Source organism: Seriola aureovittata, chromosome 7 (assembly GCF_021018895.1).
Source record: "Seriola aureovittata isolate HTS-2021-v1 ecotype China chromosome 7, ASM2101889v1, whole genome shotgun sequence".
Classification (NCBI taxonomy): domain Eukaryota; kingdom Metazoa; phylum Chordata; class Actinopteri; order Carangiformes; family Carangidae; genus Seriola; species Seriola aureovittata.
Window position 1 is genome coordinate 16,816,848 of NC_079370.1, and position 19,589 is coordinate 16,836,436.

Consider the following 19,589-nt stretch of genomic DNA (forward strand, 5'->3'; position numbering starts at 1 on the left):
CATTCCTCCACTAGCCAAAGAAAAATCTCCTTAGTTCTGTCGTTTAATTTTATGGAGCAAAAGTAAAACGCTAAAGTTTTATTTGCTGATTCAAAGAGAAGCGACTGAGTCAACTTGTTCTCGATATTTTTTATTAAAGATGACACAGGATGTAAAGGTCCGGTTTTAGCTGTCGTGGAACAGAAAGAATAGACAAAATTCCGCCCCCAGGTTCCGCTAGTTTAAACTAGACATACAGCTAGTTATTTATAACGTGTGATCACCTCTACTTTTACTTGTAGCTTAATTTGAGCGCTGCGCCTTTAAAAACAAACTGTTCCATGTTTTCAGTCCCAACCGTCGAGTCGACCGGTGGCCACGTACGGGTCCGTGCTCCAACGGTTATCCCACGGTCTGGTCGTCAACAGTAAATTACTTTTATCAGATAACCGTCGCGATGTTAACCACATATGAGCTATTTTAACTACTCTGAAGTAGTTTTGTCTTGACAGAGGTGCGGAGTATAAGGTTTTGAATGAAGGTTCCCCGCTGGGACTGTAAAGCGGGAGGAGGGGGCAGCTTGTGGTGGGGTCGTCCAGGCTATCGGATCTGGGATCTGCTCACAGTTAAAACCAGACAGACGGAGGCTTGTTCGGGCCAGAGCTGAGCTGGACGGTCGGACACTTCTCTCCGAAGAGGACGCGGAGTTTTAAACTTTTATTTATTCACCACGGACGATTTAAGGGACGGGAAAGTTGGAAATAACAAAGAAAAGTTTCACTCTGGATCTGGACGCTTGTCTCCTGTCAGGACTGCGAGCTGCTGGACTGTAAGCTAATAATTCACTCTGGAAGTTATCACTTTTAACAGACTGCTAGCTAATATTTAGCTTTTAAATATAATTGGTTGGAACTTAACGTTATTGAAGCGGACACACAAAGTATCTTCAAAATGGATAAATACGAGGATTTAGGACTGGAGGCGAGTAAGTTTATCGAGGACCTCAACATGTATGAAGCATCCAGAGATGGTTTATTTCGAATGAGAAGGGACGCAGGAAATAACCCAGACTTTGAAGAGACACGAAGAGTTTTTGCTTCCAAAATGACTAAAATACACATGCAGAAACAGCAAGAGGAGATAGCAAAAAACAACCAGGCCATTAGAATGAATGGGGGTCACAACAGCACATATTACACTAAAGACAGACCGCCCATCAATAGTTACAGACAGCCGGGTGAAGCGGCAGCGAAGCCCCCGATCCTCTCTGGTCCTGTGCCGGGCACCACGACCGGGAGTCCGTACGCACAGTTTGACGGCCAGAAACAACACACAGGCATCCAGTCTGAACTTGCAGCCGGCAGGGCATATGGCTACGGAAACAGTTACGATAATAAGGAGCGTTTAGAGCCACATTCATACCAGCACAACACCCCTACTCCCCCCAGCCCAGGAAACGCGTCTCATAGCGCGCCCACACATGCTCGTCACCCGGTCAGCCAGCCGGCTGCCTGGGCCCCATCCAGAGAGAGCCAGCTTTCCCCATCTTTGCCTGGGTCTGGGGGCAACAGTGCATCTCAGCAGCAGCCGCAGCGCCTTCCTGCACCCCCCACCGTCAACAGTCTTCCATCCCAGCAGAGTCAGGTCGTCACCCCTTCTGTAAACCGGAGTCCACCCTCCTCTGCTGGGCCAGCCATAGGATGGGCTGGAGAGCCTTCTGGATCAGCAAAACCAGACCTACTCCCAGCCCTGCCTCTGAGTGCCTTCACAGGAGGAGCTGATTTCCATGTGCAGCAGCCCTCCATACAGCCTGCAGCCCATTATGTACCACCTTCTCCAACTTCAAGACCCTCTACTAGCCATAATGGTCCTGTGCCAGCTTCCCCTATCGTGCCTGCACCTTCTGAGACACCTCAACCCAAAGTCCAGGTGATATCCGCTACCTTGAGCCATGGCAATGTCTCCAAAAGCAGCAGCCAGGGCCAAGTTCAGAGCCAAATACCTAGCTATGGACAGGTTGCCAGAGTTGAAGCTGAAGTCCCATGTTCCCCCAAGCCTGTCCAGCTAACCTGCCAGCCTCTCCTCACACAACCCCCTGAACAGGGGCCTTCTGCTGCTGAAATAAAATTAGAAGCTCTCACTAAACGCCTGGAAAAAGAGATGGATGCCCAACCAAAGGCAGACTACTTTGGTAAGACTTTTCAGACTACCAACAAGGGGGCTTCTGTCTGTCTGTTAGACCACAGCTGTAAGGCCCATTGAATGACAGAACCACCCACCCACAGATCAGAACATAAATCCACTTATTTTTGATTTCATATTTACATATGCACACTGTCACTCTGTCATCTTTTTTCTATCTTTCCCTTACACAGAGACGGACACACAATATTTATGTATGACTTAATCAGGAGGGCATTCCAGTTGTCTTATGTCTTTGTTTGATGGCATTCTCAATGGTCTTTGGAGATAAAATAGCTGAATTTATTAGGCAGAAGCTGTAGGAGGTCTCTCTCTTTTCTTCTGTGGAATGCAGACAGAATAATTTTCTAATTTGTTTCATGTCGTCTTTTAAATGATTCATTGTCTGCCCCTCTGGCAGTTGCTACAAACCCTAGAGCAGTAAAAGGTGGGGCTGAGGACAGAAAGAGGAATGTTGCCCTTTTATCTCCTCACAGAAGTAACAGATGTAATGGGTTACTATTGAGTCAACATTGATGACTTAAGTCATTAGCTAGATCTTGATCACTTCTGTCAGGGTCGGTGCTCCATTTAGTCCGTGATTGTTTTAATATCCCTTCCACTGTCAAGTGACTGACAGTCGCATTCACTGTTTCCCATATGACGTAATTACTGCAGACCTGTGCTTGCACATTTCCCATTACTCTTTTTGTGAGCATGCCATGCATGCTTGTGCATGTGATGAACACATGCCACAATGAAAATGGTAATTAGTAACATCAACTGTGACTGTGAGTTCTGGATTTGAGGGCACATTAGGGAAGGGTAACCAATGCTGCCCAGCATCAGCAGAGTACTATCACTCTTGTTAGTGCCTGTTGTACTTCAGCTGCTCCGTGTTCACTATAGAGGCTCTATCAGGAAATTAATGCAACATGGAAAAATGTACATGCTTTGTTGTGGCATCAGATGCAGATGCACTAAATAGGGAAGATATACTGTATCCTGCCGGGAGTGTGTTTTTGTTGGAGAGAAGGCTGGTGCTCACGTGTCGGCCAGGTGTTTGGAGCCAAGGCCATTCATGAAAACGGGATGTCCCACTTCACGAATGAAAGATAGTGGGAGGGGAGAGAACGCAAGGTTGGTGATGTCTTGTTTGAAGCCACAAAGCACCCCCATTACACACACACATTTATACACACAGCCCACCCTCGCCTCCTCGCAGGAGGAATTTCCTGCTGGAATGTCACGATTGTAATTCTCAGCCTTCCTCAGCCCCCCTGTGTGCTTATATTGGTATATAAGGGAAGATGTTCTGGTGTACGTCACTGTCACGACAAGGCTCATGAATAGCACAGTGATGTGAATATTACAGAGCTGTGGGAGAGTACAGTGCGCAATCAGCAGAAGTGTAGGTTTTAAAGTAACACTGTGCATGTCTTTTCTCACACACACACACACGTTTGCACATAACCCACGCACGGTTCCTGTGAGGAGTTTTCCACCAGAACATGGCTCATCCTCTGAGTCATGCTTTTATGCCAGAAAAAAACTTGTGTAGGCAAGCTTTGTTCACAGAACTTTAGTGTCTCCATAATTCTGCGTAGAAAAATATGAAAAAGACACTTTTCAAACTTTTGAGCACTTTCAGTGTGTTGTTACATTTGTACATTTTTGACTAAGGTTAGGTTACTGGAAGTTAATGTTTCTTTGCATCAGGGCTAAATGTAATGTTCTTTTAAAAGTCTCTACCGTTGCCATGGCAGTATTTAACTTATCCAGCGAGTTGTGTTTACACACAGGGCTTGGATCCATCAGAGTTCCCAACTGTACATCCAATGCTGATTGGCATAACTGCAGCTGGAGGTTCTGGGAAAATGAGTCCCGTGCCAAACAGCTGCACCAGGGGAACACTGAGGAATGTCTGAAGGAAGAGAGCAAAGAATTTTAGAAATGAGGGCTTAAGATGAAAAGGGGAGGGGAGTCCCAGACAAGTTTAGAGGTGCCTGCGGTGTAGCTGAATGGATGAGTAGACAAACAGAGAGATTTAGGGACAAGTTTGTCGATGTTTCTTTGTCCTTGGCCACAAGAGCCTGAGAGGATGTGAGATTTATAGACAAGTTCATCCAAGAGGGAAGAAGTGGTGGGACATCCCAGTGTTTTACCCCCCCACCCCCATCCTCTGACTTTCACACACACACACAGACACACACACACACACACACACACATTCAGTGGAGCATTTAGTTTTGCGTTAAGATGGAGGATTAATTTATCCCATCTGGCTGCGGAGTGGAAAGCTTCGTCTTAACTCTTCCCAGGGATTCTTGGCTTCTCCTTTGGCGGGCTTTTGGAGGATAACTTTTATGTGTGTGAATGTGATATAATCAAATGCATGTCTTTGTGGCAGTGTGTGTATGAATATATGGCCTGCAGTATTTGTATGATTTTAATATGCTATGTCACTTTAGGGTGCGGTGTCTGACTATGTGCTATTGTGGTATAAGTTAGAAAATGATGCCATAGGTGACACAGCATAAACACATTTCACTGAATGGGAGTGTAATATGCACAGTTTTTCTACAGATCATGGGTGGATGCGTTATAGATGGAATTTAGTCTAACTTTTAGTAACTTTTAGTGATGTACATATGTTTCCTATGTTTATAGTCAATGTTTTATCATTTGGTGGATGTGTAATGAATCTGAAGTCTTGGGGTTAACTGAAAGACTGAAAACAGTCAGTAGCTGCTATAATGTGTGTCAAGGGTTTAGTTTTCATTCAGTGGCATTTTGGCCATCGACTGGGAGTTTTGACAGCTGGGAAAGGTGAGGGGTGGGGGGTGGGGGGGTGATAGGAGGGGTGAAGTTTTGGCTCAATGTTTTGCTTCCCCTCCCCCCACTTGCAGCCAGGCCCCGGAATAATCACATTGTTTTGGAATATGGGACTCTGGCCAAAAGCAAATTTGTAGTGGCCCAACAGGCGAGGAGGTTAGCGCAAAAACAAGGAATTTTTGCCTCAGAAGAGAAAATTGACTTTTACTGCATTTTTGTTCTCATGGGGCTTACAAATCAAAGCTATAAAAATTTAAAGGAAAAATGTTGCTGGCCCAGTGTCAGATCCTGAAAAAGTACTGTGTACTCTACTGTATGTATACTGTTTTCCTGAGAATCTCATTCCTCTTAAGTTGTTTGTTCTCAGACAAGAACTGTTTACAGGAAACATTTACAGAAAAAAAGCTTGGAAATAACGTGATTTAAAAAGACCTTTCACACATTCATTTTAGTAATTCGAGGGCATTACAACTTTATTGTGTTTTCATGTAAACAAAATAGCTTACATAAGAGCTACATTCTTTTGCTCTCTAATAATATCCCTCTATTATCTCTAAATCTTCTTTCCAGCCATTGGCGCCCCTGATGATGTGTCCTCTGTTGTGGTGTTAGGAGAGCTTTAGCTGAAATATATATAGCCCAATTGTATATTGTATTACTGACCATCTTTGAGGAGAAACATTTGAAGAAGGTTATAAAAATGTAACAGTGTGTGTTTTTGGAAGAGGCAGCCGCGTGATGTGTGTTGGATAAAGTGGAAACAGAAGTTTCTTTGTCAGTGCTCAAGGAAGACCAGGGCTGGGCTGGGCTGGGCCGGGCTGGGCTGGGCCGGGCCGGGCTCTTGTGCTGAGCTCCACTTCTCTGTCTCCAGGGAGTTTTTCTATAAAAACATACACACACACAAATAATCTCATGCATATGCACACACATAATAGAAACTCATGGTCTCATTTTTTCAACCTCCAGTAATGCTGTCAACCCTTCAGTTGCTGCAAATTTACCTTAATACTTCCTGATTGGATGGTAATATCATACCGTATCTGATTGATTTAGCAGCTAGCTGACTACCCATTAGGGTCAGCAGTGATGGCGGTTGTCACTTGTCACAGTCTGTATGTCAATTATCATATCACGCCATGTCATACAGTTCATGCTCACAGGGAGATGGAGATTGACAGGAACAAGGAGTGATGAAAGATGTGATGAAAGACATGAAGTGTCAGGACAGTAGTGTTCATCTTAAGTAGCTCCAGAATAAAAAAAAAGAAAAAAAGTTATGTATTGATCACATGGAAACCCCGTGTTGTTCATGAGCTGTCCAAAGTCAAAGGAGGGATTATGTAATTCATTTCAAGGTAGGAAGTGGTTTTCTTCACCCAACACATGAGAAAAGTGAACACTTACTTTCAATTGTTTTCTGCTTTTTATTTCTATTTCTTTTTTCTCAATATTAATTTTCTCTCCGCATCTGTTACAAATCTATTTGGCTTGGATGAGTGAATGGATTAATATTAAGTAAACTCCCAATGTCTCAATATGAAGCCACACGGATTGTGTGTGTTGTTAGGTTAGAAACACTATGATTTTTATCAGTCTTTATTAACAGACTTCTCAGTGTCTCAGCCAAGTCAAATAAGCAAATGGGGATATATTTCCCCCTTCGATGATATATCCCACTACTCAGTTTCCTGACTTCTGTGATGTTTTTTCTCCATCTACATTGATTTTGTCTGGTTGAATCTGGATCAGAGCCTCCACAACTCTTTATTCTCCTTTATCCTGCTACAATAATCTAACTTTGTATCAGACTTTGTGTCTTATAATTATTCTATGATTCAGTATGTGTTCATATAGTGTGTTACAACATCATTTCGTGTGCTGACGGGCAGTCAGTCCATGAAATGTATAGATGCACTCTAAATGAATGACAGATTACTTAAATGTGTGGCTTCTCTGTCTCAGTGATATCCTGTCTTGTGTTGCAGGAGTCTGTGTCAAATGTAACAAGGCAGTGTATGGAGCCAACCAGGCCTGCCAGGCTATGGGTAGCCTCTACCATGACAGCTGCTTCACCTGCAGTGCCTGTAGTAAGTACATGCACATACACACTTCACTAAGTCCATTCAAACACTTTCACCTTTTTTCATCGGTCGGTTGACATGCAAAGCTCATGTCAGCTCCTGACTAATGGGCTGCCAAAGACCCTGTCCTCTTAAATGAAAGTGGTACCTTCTTTTTCAGTCATTCATTGCCCCCGAACAAAAACACAATTATTTAGGGATTACACTTCTGTACTGCTGGTGTTTGGTTTCTGGGTGTGCCAGTCACTCCTCCAGCCCACACAAAGACACAGAGCAAGACTTTTTGCAGACCTGAGTTATCCATTAGTCAGTTGATATGTGTATAGTGTCTCCAAATCCTGTGCAGAGCTTGAAACGGAAAAATGTTGACTTTTAAAACTAGATCATGCTTAGGTGAGGTGGGACTTCAGTATGTATTCATTTGCCATTAATACACCATTAATGACAAAAGCATGCAACAACTTGTTTGCTGTGTGTATTGTAATTCCCTGAGGCAGAAACTATTTAAACTTTTAAGAAAGAATGAGTACATTAAAACAAACTACACATGTGGTGGAACAGCTAAGAGATGTTGTTCTAACACAAAATATAATACAGGTGACGTTACATAAAATTTTAACTTCTCCAAAGTGAACTGTCTGGTGGAAATTATTGCTGCACTGGCCAGGTTTTTGGTCTCATTTTGTCAGTTTAGACAGTTTACCTGACCAATTAGGTCCAATCAGACATCACACCAGAGGTTCATCACCCTGTCTGCACTGTCCAATGTATGACTGACCTGTAGCTTCCTTTCTGGAAAGCAGTACATTTCTATAGCTGAAGCATGACCTGGCTCTCCACTCTTACTAATTAAAATCTGTCCCAGTTATGGTGGGTATGTGGAGAATTTGCGGCACTGTGGTGACCTCTACTCAGACCCTTCGTTCTGCAGCACCTTTGACCTTACTGGGTTTTCCCTCAAATGTATGATTAACATCTCTGTGTTTTGTTTTACTCTTCTTCCTGTGTGTGTGTGTGTGTGTGTGTGTGTGTGTGTGTGTGTGTGTGTGTGTGTGTGTGTGTGTGTGTGAGTACGAGGAGATGGGAAAGAGGAGACACATTGTGGCTCAGATTAAAACTGATGTCTAAACAGGGGGAGAAGATGGAGGGGCTGCACACTCATACCTTGCTCCATGTGAGGGCATAAGGGTTGTGTTTGCTGTGAGTGGCCCCAGGGAAAAGCATCTCAGCTGGGGAGGAATGCAGGCATAGGGGCCCCTCTGTAGGTCGGGCACCAGGAGCACACTGGGTGCTGTTATGTCAGCTGGGCGCAATAAGACGGGAGTACAGTATGGGATAGCGAGACCATTCAGTGGTAGCACACAACCCACAGCGTGCAGGGGCACACTGACACATACAGGTTCACATGCACTCATGCTTGTACCCACACAGTAAACAACATGATGCAGTCAAATATTCAGTGCTTTAACATTAAGCATCCCTTTTTATCTTCCTCCAAAACGCTTGGATGAGTTTCATAACAAGTCTTTATGACTGTGAACTTCCTTCCATGCCTTGACTCAACCAGTTCCCCCAAGGTGACTGAGAGGCAGGATACATTCCTCTTGGCTAGGGGAGTTCAGGCGGCGTGTCTGGGATTCAGCACTTCGCTGTAGGGGGGCTTCCTTCCCGGCTAATCATTGACTGTTTACAAACAGTTAACGGTACAACCCAATTCAAGTTGGAGATGTGGGGATTGGGTTACTCAGTAGTCAACAAATCTCTGAAATGAGGGACATAGCAGGAAAAAGAAAGATTCTCTCAAATTTGCTTCCAGTATATTTATATGTAAAATGAATTGCAGGTGCAAATGGCTTTACAGCTGTATGGTAATTACATTAAGTGTTTGAGGTATTTTTTTCATACAGCAGCAATACAAGCAAGAGGTTTGGTATACAGTCCCCATCTCAGTTTCTGCTTTCATAATATCAGCCTCTTATCCCAGCCAGTCTGCAGTCTTTGGAGAATACAAACAAGGATCTGATTGGTTCTGAATCCACTGGTATGTTAACATCTGGTGGGTAGAATGTCAGGGCCTTGACCAGACGTCCCAGGTGCTGTTCACAGTCAAAGAGAATTCAGACTACCAGAAAGAATTCCTCTATATACACAGAGGTTTTTCACTTTGTCAATTAAACGTACATACATATCTTTAGCAGGGCATTAATTGTCTTGAGATTAAATGTCAGAGTATACAGTGTACAAATAGGAAATTGGTATAAAAGCTCTTTTGCTGAGATGTCTCACTTGACTAATTTACACGCAGGAAAGAACAGGGTCAAGGCTCGATTAGGAAGTCATGGCAGGGTCATTGTGAATTGCTTATTTTCTGAATGGGATTACACAGGGGAATCCATAGAATGTTTTAATTAGAAAATGGCTGTGTGTTTTGGTCTGTCCCTCAGGTATTTTACATTTTTATGAAAGTGCAATAGTCACACATTGTTCTGGTGCTTTTCAAACAGTTAGTCCTGACTCCTGACTTTAATTAAGCTCTTATCTTTCTGCAAAGCTCAGAGCTTTCCCTCTGTGACTCACTGGGAAAAAAAGACACGAATGGAAAGAAGAGGAATGGCCCATATCTCACTTTCATCCCCTTCATTCCTTCCCTTTTTCCTTAAGGGACACAGTTCCAACACTGACTGCCTGTAATTACCCAAGGCCAGTTCAACACCTCAGCCTGATCAAAATAACTTGTCTCCTCCTGAGGTATTTGCAAGCCTTGGTTGCTATGTGACCATTATTATTCTATTAATGTGAGATAATGTAATTGTGAATAACTGGTTCAGAGACTTTCATGTGACATTTATTTAAAAGGATGAATCATGGGGTTTCTTTTTTTGTTTTTTTCTTTGTTGTTATCTCCATATAATTCAGAGAAAAGGAGTTTATTTCTTTATTTTACACCTCCAGACAGTCAAATATGGTCATCAATTTATTGTCTAGTGATTTAAAGACAGCAGTAGGGGTGTTAGAACAGAGAAGACAAGTCAATCTGTTTGACTGAGCTCTTTGTTCTCCTTATTACACGAGTATAGTCATTTTCTTCACTCTGTATGTTTGTTTTTGTTAAATCCAGCAAATTAAATACCCAACAAATCTAAGTAGTTTATCACATGGAGACAAAAATCCCTACCAAAAAAAAATCCAGTGGTTCAATGCTGCTCAACAACTTGCAACATTGCCCTTTATGGCTTAATAGTGAGAGCTCTCTGCTGTCTTAAGAATAAAATAACATGAGCTGTGTTTCTTAGTGGCTACTTTTTTGCATGTGTCTATTTGGATACAAGCAATCAGGTAAACAGAGCGTGAGATGGGAGATAAAGAGGGCTCCTGTTCACCAAGGTTAATCCCCCCCCCACCCCCACCGCCTCCTCCCTGCTTTCCCCTCTCTCACCTCCCCACTCGGAAAATGTGAGGAATGCTCCCTCTTCCTGTGGGACCTGGGCAAGAATAGCTATATGTGAAGTGAGTAGGGAGCTTTTACTGTGTGTGTGTGTGTGTGTGTGTGTGTGTGTGTGTGTGTGTGTGTGTGTGTGTGTGTGTGTGTGTGTGTGTGTGTGTGTGTGTGTGTGTGTGTGTGTGTGTGTGTGTGTGTGTGTGTGTGTGTGTGTAACTACCTATAAGAAGTCAGATCCAGACCATAGAACGATTAAAACACACAGACAGACAGGAAGCACATCCAGCATGTGGAAAGACACCAGAAAGGAACAAAGAGGAAGAATAGCGGGTAGTTGTAGGTCTTGGCCTGTGGTTGCCATGAAATCCAATAGAGCAGAGTGTTTAATCTATTGCACCTGTCTAGTAATTGGATTTAATCAGCATTTTCCCCACGTGTTTGATCCAGATGTGTTCCATGTACTACTGAAGCCTGCTCTGTGTCCCAGTAATATTATATTAAGACACTAGCTCACCATAGATCAGTTTATTTGATTTATCTCCTTGGGATTCAGCAGGATATAATGAATATTGTAAGAGGGTCCATTACCTTCGAATGGCTGTAATTAATCACCATGGTCTTTATGCATTAGTGCTGTAACTATTTTCTGAGACCGGGTTCATGATTTTGCAAGATTTTTCATGAAGGCGTTTCAACGTCACATTATTGACTTGTTCTAATCTACTTATCATATCTCAATAATGACAAAAACATTTCTTTTCTTTCTGACAGGCAGTTTTTGAGAGTTCCAGGTGCAGATCCTGCTTTGTATTGTTCAAGAATAAGACTTTTCTGTCTGTTTCTGCAGGTCGAAGGCTGAGAGGGAAGGCTTTCTACTACGTCGGAGGGAAGGTTTTCTGTGAAGAAGACTTTCTGGTGAGTTGGTCAATACACAATCAATATTTAGTATACCTCTAACTTTTGCTGTGACTTCACCCAATCCATATCTCTGTTGTAGGAAGTTTTACAGATCTCTCTGTAATTGTGATTAACTAGGAATTGTTGCTTTAAATCACCATTATCAGGTTCAATAAGGTCTCTTACTTACTTAAATGCATCCAACTTAAATACAATTTAGACTTTCACCTTGTGGCCCAGTTTCTAGCATCTAATGCAGCTGATTGATATCAGTTCCCTCCCTTGGGTGGGACTGGAAGGAGGTCAGTAACTGGAGAAGCTGCTTTGCTATGGTTTATAGGGTGGAGGGCAGGCGGGCCATTCACACTAGTGCAGTATGACTCTACGTACTTTCTTTGGATGTACATGAAGCACAGTTGAAACTCCCTGGTATAATGTGTTGCAATTTCATTTTAATTCTCAATTTCAATTTCAATTTAAAGCGCACATTTTGCAGCCAGTCTGAACACTGTGTTTTAATCCTATTACAACACTTTGTTTTGCTGCAAGTACTTCCCCAACTCATCCTCTTATTTACACTTTCAGTAGCTCTGTTTGTGTTTACTTCAAGAGCCCTCTCCGTATAAAACCATATCTAATCGCTGTTCCACCGAAAGCTTTCTGTTGCTCAATTAAAATCAAAATTTATACTGAATTTAATTTGCTCCAGCTCTGCTCCCTCTATGTGCTGTTAATTACATCTGCTCTCCTGCCTGGTCTGTTAGTGTGGCCATTGCAAACCAACACCGCTCAAACATAATAACGGATAATGAAGCTGAGTTGACTGATTCAAATACTGTATCATTTAAATGCCAATTTTAAGAACCATACCATAGTCAATCCTAAAGGCCTTGTTCACTGTCTTTTGTAACAAGTTCCACGCACAGTCTGTTTGTTGTTACTATTTTTAATTACAATCTACAGAGATGCTGTTCTCAAAGAGGGAAAGTGGTGATTTTATGTTGTTTAAAGGAGGTATTTTACACGCTAAACCAAATAGGCTACTTGGGATTATGTCTATGAGACACAGTGGAGTTGTTCAGTGCTCAGTTTGAAACAGAGTCAGAGATTTCAGTCATCCATTGAAAAACCAAATTCCAATGACATCACCACCGTTTTGTCTCTGTCTGTTAAAGTACTCCGGTTTCCAGCAGTCTGCGGACAAGTGCAACGCATGTGGACATCTGATTATGGACATGGTGAGTGTCTGTTACTTCTCTCCAGTTGTGTGTGCTTTTGTGTGTGTGTGTGTGTGTGTGTGTGTGTGTGTGTGTGTGTGTGTGTGTGTGTGTGTGTGTGTGTGTGTGTTCAAGTGTGTGGGTTAGAGCCAGGTAATCTCAGCAGAAACTTAGTGTTACTTCACCAAAAGAGCTTTCTGTGGGCACATCTGGATAAAGACTCAGGAGGAAGTGTTGGCTCTGTATGTACATCTCTTGCTCTCTTATATTCATACATTCACACGCACACGTGCACACACACAGACACACACACACACAGTCTCATGGGTAAAAACAAAAACAGACACACAGAAAGCATTTGATGAAGTCAGGAAGTGTCACAGCATTTAAAGGACCTCCATCCAGCAGACAGGGATGAAGGAGAGTCCTCAGCTTTTACTGTGCTGCCTTATCCTCACATCTGCAAATTTAGCATGCCGTATCTCACACCAGAAATCTGCTGGGCATGATCACTGAGAGCGTTTTTATGTTATGTAGATGTTCCTTTATGTCACATACAACATACTGTTTGCCTCTATCTTAAATCTGTCAAAGAATACAGATTTTTCTTTTTACTTAATTCCTGTGGTTTTCTTTCAGTTTTATTTGGTAGGTGTGATGACTTGTTGCTCTTGGTTGCTCTCTCTTATTCTTAAGTTTGTCCTTTTCTTGTTTGCTGTGATGACTCAATATCCCCACAGGAATCATTAAAAATTAATCTAATCTAAAGGCAAAGACTATTTTAATTCAAATAGTGAGGAAATGTGAAATAGCAGAATGAAACAAGAGGATGGATTTCCTGATATTCTTCCCTCGTTTATTTCTCTGTAGATCCTGCAGGCCCTCGGGAAGTCCTACCACCCTGGCTGTTTCCGCTGTGTCGTCTGTAATGAGAGCCTTGATGGAGTGCCCTTCACTGTGGACACTGAAAATAAGATCTACTGTGTCAAAGACTACCACAAGTGAGTGCCACTTGTTATCCAGTAGTTCAAAGTAACATGAGCGCATGACCTGAATTTATCTGTGTTAAATTAGTTTAGCATGACACTGGGAAAAAAAGTCTTTAGTTTCATATTCCAAGTTAAATCACAGCACAGCCCGTCAGCTTTCCCTTGCTATTGCAGGATCAGGTTGAGAAGGTCTGCGCCGGCTGACAGAGGTTTTCTCTGACACGTGTGGCAGACACATGAGAAGTGTAGTCAGGGATCAAAGCAGAGTCAGGGGGAGGGAGAAAGGATCACTGTCCAGTTAGAGGTGTGAAGAGTGGCGTGCGGCCACAGCTCCTTTCGTCTAAACTCAACAGTAACATGCTCTGAAAGGAAAAATACAGAGCCTCTAATGTCTGAATGAAAAATCAAGGTTTTGTGTGTGTGAGGAAAATCGATGTTGCGCCTGTTACACACTTTTAGAGACTGTGCTTAACTGCGAATCATCAACAGTAGCACCTGTAGTGCCTCAGCGGTTCTACAGTTGCAGCCGTTCTTCTCTCTGCTGGGACAGCATGTACCGCACACCCGAGCACATGGCTGATCGCCGTCTGGCAGCTCCCACATGTTCTCTACGTTGATTAAATCAGACAAACCTTATTGTGTATACAGTATGTGTTTGACTTTTAGCCACAGTCATGCCCAACCACACTGAGAGGCCCTTTGTTATTTCCTCAGACATCCAGGTGCCAGCCATGTGTGTGGAAATAATGAATTCATTTTGCTTTTTGTTTTTCTACTCCTTTTTGGATTTGGGGAATCACGTGTGTGATGGAAAGCCAGCACATCTGCAAACCTGGCATCTCCTGAGTCGAATCAGGATCTTGAATCGAGTTAGTCAGGAGAGAAAGAGGAGGAGGGCAAATGGGTTTAAAGGTTGAGAGAGGGACATCAGCTATGAACTCTAACCTTTATAGTCTTTGGTTAGATTGAATTTGAATTCAGTACATTAATGATGAATCAATTATTTATATGCAGATTAAACAAATTTATTTTAAAAAATTGTCTCTTTCTCCATCTCACTCTCCCAGGGTCCTGGCCCCTAAATGTGCAGCCTGTAACCAGCCCATCCTGCCCTCAGAGGTAAGATAACATCAGCCTGTGTTTATGACTAGGTTATAATGGAATTATTTAAATTATTCTGATAAGTAGTTGATCACATGTCTTAATCAGTTATGAGTATAATTTACCAAAGCTTAAGATCTTAATTCTTAAAAAAGATATATATCTTTAGAAATGTGTATGATTATGGCTTTGTGTCTGGATTACGTTTTTATCATATGATTTGGAGAGCTTAAGTGGTTATTGCAGCACACTGATGTTAAGATAATGTTCTGATAAGTATTACAGCACTACTATTATCCACATATCGCATACCCATTGTGTACTTTGTGTGAGTATGCTCCTGGGAGGGAAGGTTATTGTGTCATGTTACAGCAGCAGAATGTGTCATGCCTTTCTTAGTGATCTGACAGAAGAGAGGTGACATTAAATCAGGAGAGAGAGATGGAGAATGGCGTCCAGCAAAGGGCCAAACCAGGGATGTTGTGGTTCATGGTCAGTGAACCAACCTGTTACCCAGCCACAAACGCCATGCTTCTCAGTTTACAAGTTTACATTCCACAGTTGACCCTGATAACTTAAGATATTAAGCATAAACTTAAAATACCCTTAGTGGTAGAAGATCGGTCCTCTTGGGTAAGTTGGGTAACAGCCAGATTTGAGCAAAGGCTGACAGAGATGGTGTGTACAGTGTCAGTGGTAGTGTTTTAGCCCCAAGCCCTGTCAAAGAGGTTTCACTGAGAGGGAGCGCAACATGAATTTCATGGTGTGAATCATCTAGAGGCTGTTCACCTTTACCTGTGGACCTTCGGCTAGCAGGAACTCAGCAGATTATAAATCTTTATCCCCTCATTTTTATTCACTTATGACCCTAACTCAGGGTTTAGTTGTTGAAAAAGCAGATAGTTCAATAGAACCATATTTCCCACTAGACGACAGGTCAGGACAGTGTTAGGCCTAATATCTCTGTGCTGTGATTTGATGTGGTGTAAAGGAAGAACAGGGCAATTCTAGGGAGACATATGATTCCTACACACACACAGGACATGCTGGCAAAAGCAAAGAAATGTCCAAAATTAGAGTCGACTTTGCTGGAATGTCCCTTGCCCTCCCCTTTTGGTAAGCAGCGAAGCCGGTATGTAGAGGAGAGGTACTCTGTGTGTGTGTGTGTGTGTGTGTGTGTGTGTGTGTGTGTGTGTGTGTGTGTGTGTGTGTGTGCGTGCGCGCGCGCGCGCGTGTGCGTGCGTGCGTGTGTGTTTGTAGGGCTAAGGGGCTTAGTCTATACCGTTGTGCAGATGTTCCGGGGAGGTCCCTCTCAGGCTGATATTGTGATATTGTAACCAAAGAAAGATAACTGAAAAAAAACGACTGCTATCTCCGTGTGGACATGGAAAATCAGGAGGACAAAGAGCACACTCTGTTCAGATTAAGATACAAGATCTTCGTAAATGATTTGCTACAAGCGTTGACTCCCACTGGTGATATTTTTTGTGTCTACAGTAAGCCAGTAGGATTTATAAGTCCTTTTCTTGTCACAAAGGTTCTGAGTTTCTTTTTCTTTCCTTTTTTTTTCAACAATAAATTCAAAAAATGTAATGAAACTTTATTTGATAATGCAGCAACAGAATGACTCCACGCTTAAAGGGATGACTGTAATGCAGAAGAATATTTTAAAGTACAGAACACTCAGCTCTTGGCTTACACAAGTGTGCTGTGTGATGTTTTGAAGCTTTTGTCACACTGAGAAGTTGAACAGAATCAGACAGTGGAGTGGCTCCTGGCGAGACTGACTTCAGTTGCGTTTGTCTGTCTGAATTTCTTTCCAGGGGTCTGATGAAACCATTCGAGTTGTATCCATGGACAAAGACTATCACGTGGAATGTTATCACTGTGAGGTGGGTAGAAACATGCATGCTTACTGGCACTGCGCTAGGGACCCTCTAAATGGCTCATTAAGAGAAATGATAATGAGTAGATCCCCAATCTTAATTACAGTCTTGGAGATAATTACGTACTGCTGAGGAGAGCAGGTATGCGACACCTCATCATCACTATCTCATCTTTTTACTGAAGTGCCTCGTCTTTTTTTTTTTTTTTGCCAAAGACTGATTGACAGCTGCTGTTCTTCCACTTCATGTAAATAAAAATCAGTGGGCTGTGAGGAGCGGCTCCCTGTTAAAGTAGAGTTTAACTATTGATAGGCTGTGCCCTCTGAGTGGGTTTTTGTTCATATTTCAAGTGGTTCAAAGAGGAGCATCTGTACGTTTCTTGAAACTGAAGGCCATAAGACAGATAAAGGAATCTTTGATCTAGAGATGTACTAATGTTGAGAAGTTTAAATCTCTTCGTAAGTATAGAGATAAACCTCTTGTAAATGCCTGTATTTGTACAATTCTGAGGCAATTACTGCTGTCCAATCTTTCAGTGGTTGGAAATGAGGTCAATACAGAGCAGAGGTGAGACCGATTATCCTCTTTTCTGTGTGTTCAGGCTCTTTCAGTGGAGGCGTCCCTCTCATCCTTTTCATCCTCTGTGTTTTTTAGGACTGTAAGCTGGAACTGAACGACGAGGAGGGTCACCGGTGCTACCCTCTGAACGGCCACCTTCTCTGCCACTCCTGCCACCTGAAGCACATTGAGCCTGGCTGCTCCTCTTCCATCACCGCCGCCTCCTACTAACACTGCTGTAGATGAAGGGAGACACCTGGTGGATTTCAGAAAGAACTGCCAAAGAGTGACTTGAACTGCAGAAGTGGATATACAATTCTTGTTGTAGAGGATTGATTGATTAAGTGACTGTGGTTTGATGTGTATTTTGACAGGGGTGTTAATGAAGTCTCCATTATGCAGAACCTAAAAAGGTTATGACCCAGTAATGAAGTATTGTAATACACCAAAGCCCTACTCTGAATGAAGCGAAGCATTGCGCCGTACCTGCTACATAATGACTCTGCAGAAGTTTTGCCTTAAGAATATTTTTATGTAAATATCAGTTGCATTGGCTGTGTAAATATCTTATAGTCAATTTGTTTTAGATACAGTGTGCCTTCAACTTCACATTCACACCTCTGTTGTGAAATTACAATTCAAAGTGTATCTGTAACTCTTCTGTCCAAAGTTGATGATCCTTTGTAAAAAATTATGTGTCGGTCAACTCCACACAAATCACAGGTACATTATGTTTCAGTCACATAGAAAGGAGAGACAGCTGCTCACTCAGAAGTTTGAAAATAATGGATCAGTCATACGACACTCTGCTTCATGTAATCAGTAGTGGCTTTTGTTTTGGATGCCTACAGTTCAACTCTGGATGGGGGGGGGGGTGCAGTTAATGCAATAATAACAGATAGTGCCTATTTATACATAAGAGAGATACAGAGTGGCTGTGTTGTGTGTTGGGGGATTAGACAACGCAGACATTTTGTGAATTCTGAGTATGTTGACCTGCACACAGAGCCAACAATTTTGTTCATTTTTACTATGCAAGTACTGGTAGGCAATAAATAACATCTAATAACATTTTGAACACAACCAATTCATGGAAGTGCAGGTTGCTCTGCCTTTATAAACTCAAACTCAGAACATTTTTATGACTTCCTTTTTGTTAAGTCTGAGTAAGAATGCTGAAGATTGCCAGGTAATACATTTCTGTAGTGAATCAACAGCCTTTATTTGTTGTCACATGAAGCCTGTTCCAAGCACTTAGAGATAGATGTGTGTTTTCTCTGCACCTATGAAGAGGTTGGTATTAGACCTATAGATCTGTGTATTTTATTACATTTGAAACATTGTATATTTAAAAAAAGATATATATTGTAGGCCAATATTCATTTACAATTGTTTCATTTTGACTTGTGTGTAAAACCCCTTCAATACTAATTTGATTTGCAGTGGGAAGTACCTACCTTTGCCATCCAAATGTTATTCATGTCTTCAGTTTACTAACTTAATACTTTGTTTGTCATTTGAGGTCCTCATGTCATAGCCAACTGAAAATGAAAATGAAGAGTAAACATATACGTATGATTGTTGTAAAGAAAATATTTAATAAATGCATTGCAATAGACTAACTTATGTTTTTGATTTGACTGACTTGAGTTTTTTTTTTTTTTAACTGGAGAAAACAGTCAATTCAACTAGCAAACCAAATCATATCCTGTTTTCAGTCAAGACAGTGTTACTTTAACAAATTCTTAATATTTAGTAACATCAATACATCATCGCTGTAAGTGTCCATTCAGTAGTGACTGATTATGTCAGTATTACCAGAGGAGCCTGCATGCTGGCTCTGCAGCCCCTTGAACTGCCATGTTGATTGTGGGTGAACAAAAAAGTGTTCATCTTGCAGACATGGGCTGATAGCACACACTTTTTAAACTTTCAAAGTTGAAAAAGCAGAGTGGTTGTTTGCAGATTATGCACTTGGAGCCAGGAGTGGCTGCTGAAGTGATGCTGTTTGGAGGTTTGAGCTCTGCCTCTGGTAAACAAGTATCGCTTTTCAAAAAACATGGAAGCATGGGAGCAAGCCAGAGGCTGAACCTAAATGTTTCTGATATACTGCCAAAAGTCACAGCAACCAAAATACTGTTCTAAATTGTACACATTTAGCGACAAGTTTACGGTAGATGAACATAAGGAATACATAATGTGTGGCCGGCGTTTTGAACATGTTCATACTGAGTAAGACCAGGTTAAAAATCAGGTGTTTAAAAGGAGGACTGAGACATCCAGGAGTCAAACCTAGAATGGCCTGATAACCAGTATCACCCAATAAATTATATGTAGAAATTGTACTAAAAATCACTATATGAAATTGCAGCTTCAGTGTGTAACAGGGATTGCCTCCATCTCTGACTCTTAGGTCAGACTAGGTC

General features: G+C 42.1%; 1 protein-coding gene across 1 annotated transcript; it reads left to right on the forward strand.

The window, feature by feature from the left end:
• The first annotated feature begins 191 nt into the window (after nt 1-191).
• On the forward strand, nt 192-18,785 carry limd1a (LIM domains containing 1a). The gene is made up of 8 exons (XM_056381541.1): nt 192-2,170; nt 6,981-7,082; nt 11,363-11,430; nt 12,588-12,650; nt 13,500-13,630; nt 14,686-14,737; nt 16,543-16,611; nt 17,260-18,785. Exons 1-8 carry the CDS (start codon nt 931-933, stop codon nt 17,392-17,394), a joined length of 1,860 nt encoding a protein of 619 aa, XP_056237516.1. The 5' UTR covers nt 192-930; the 3' UTR covers nt 17,395-18,785.
• Nucleotides 18,786-19,589: the final 804 nt, after the last annotated feature.

Excerpts from the sequence above, each read along its gene's own strand:
- limd1a (XM_056381541.1), top strand. The coding sequence starts at position 931 with ATGGATAAATACGAGGATTTAGGACTGGAGGCGAGTAAGTTTATCGAG. Across the intron at positions 11,431-12,587 it reads TCTGTGAAGAAGACTTTCTG|TACTCCGGTTTCCAGCAGTC; the intron begins GTGAGTTGGTCA and ends TGTCTGTTAAAG. Across the intron at positions 12,651-13,499 it reads GACATCTGATTATGGACATG|ATCCTGCAGGCCCTCGGGAA; the intron begins GTGAGTGTCTGT and ends ATTTCTCTGTAG.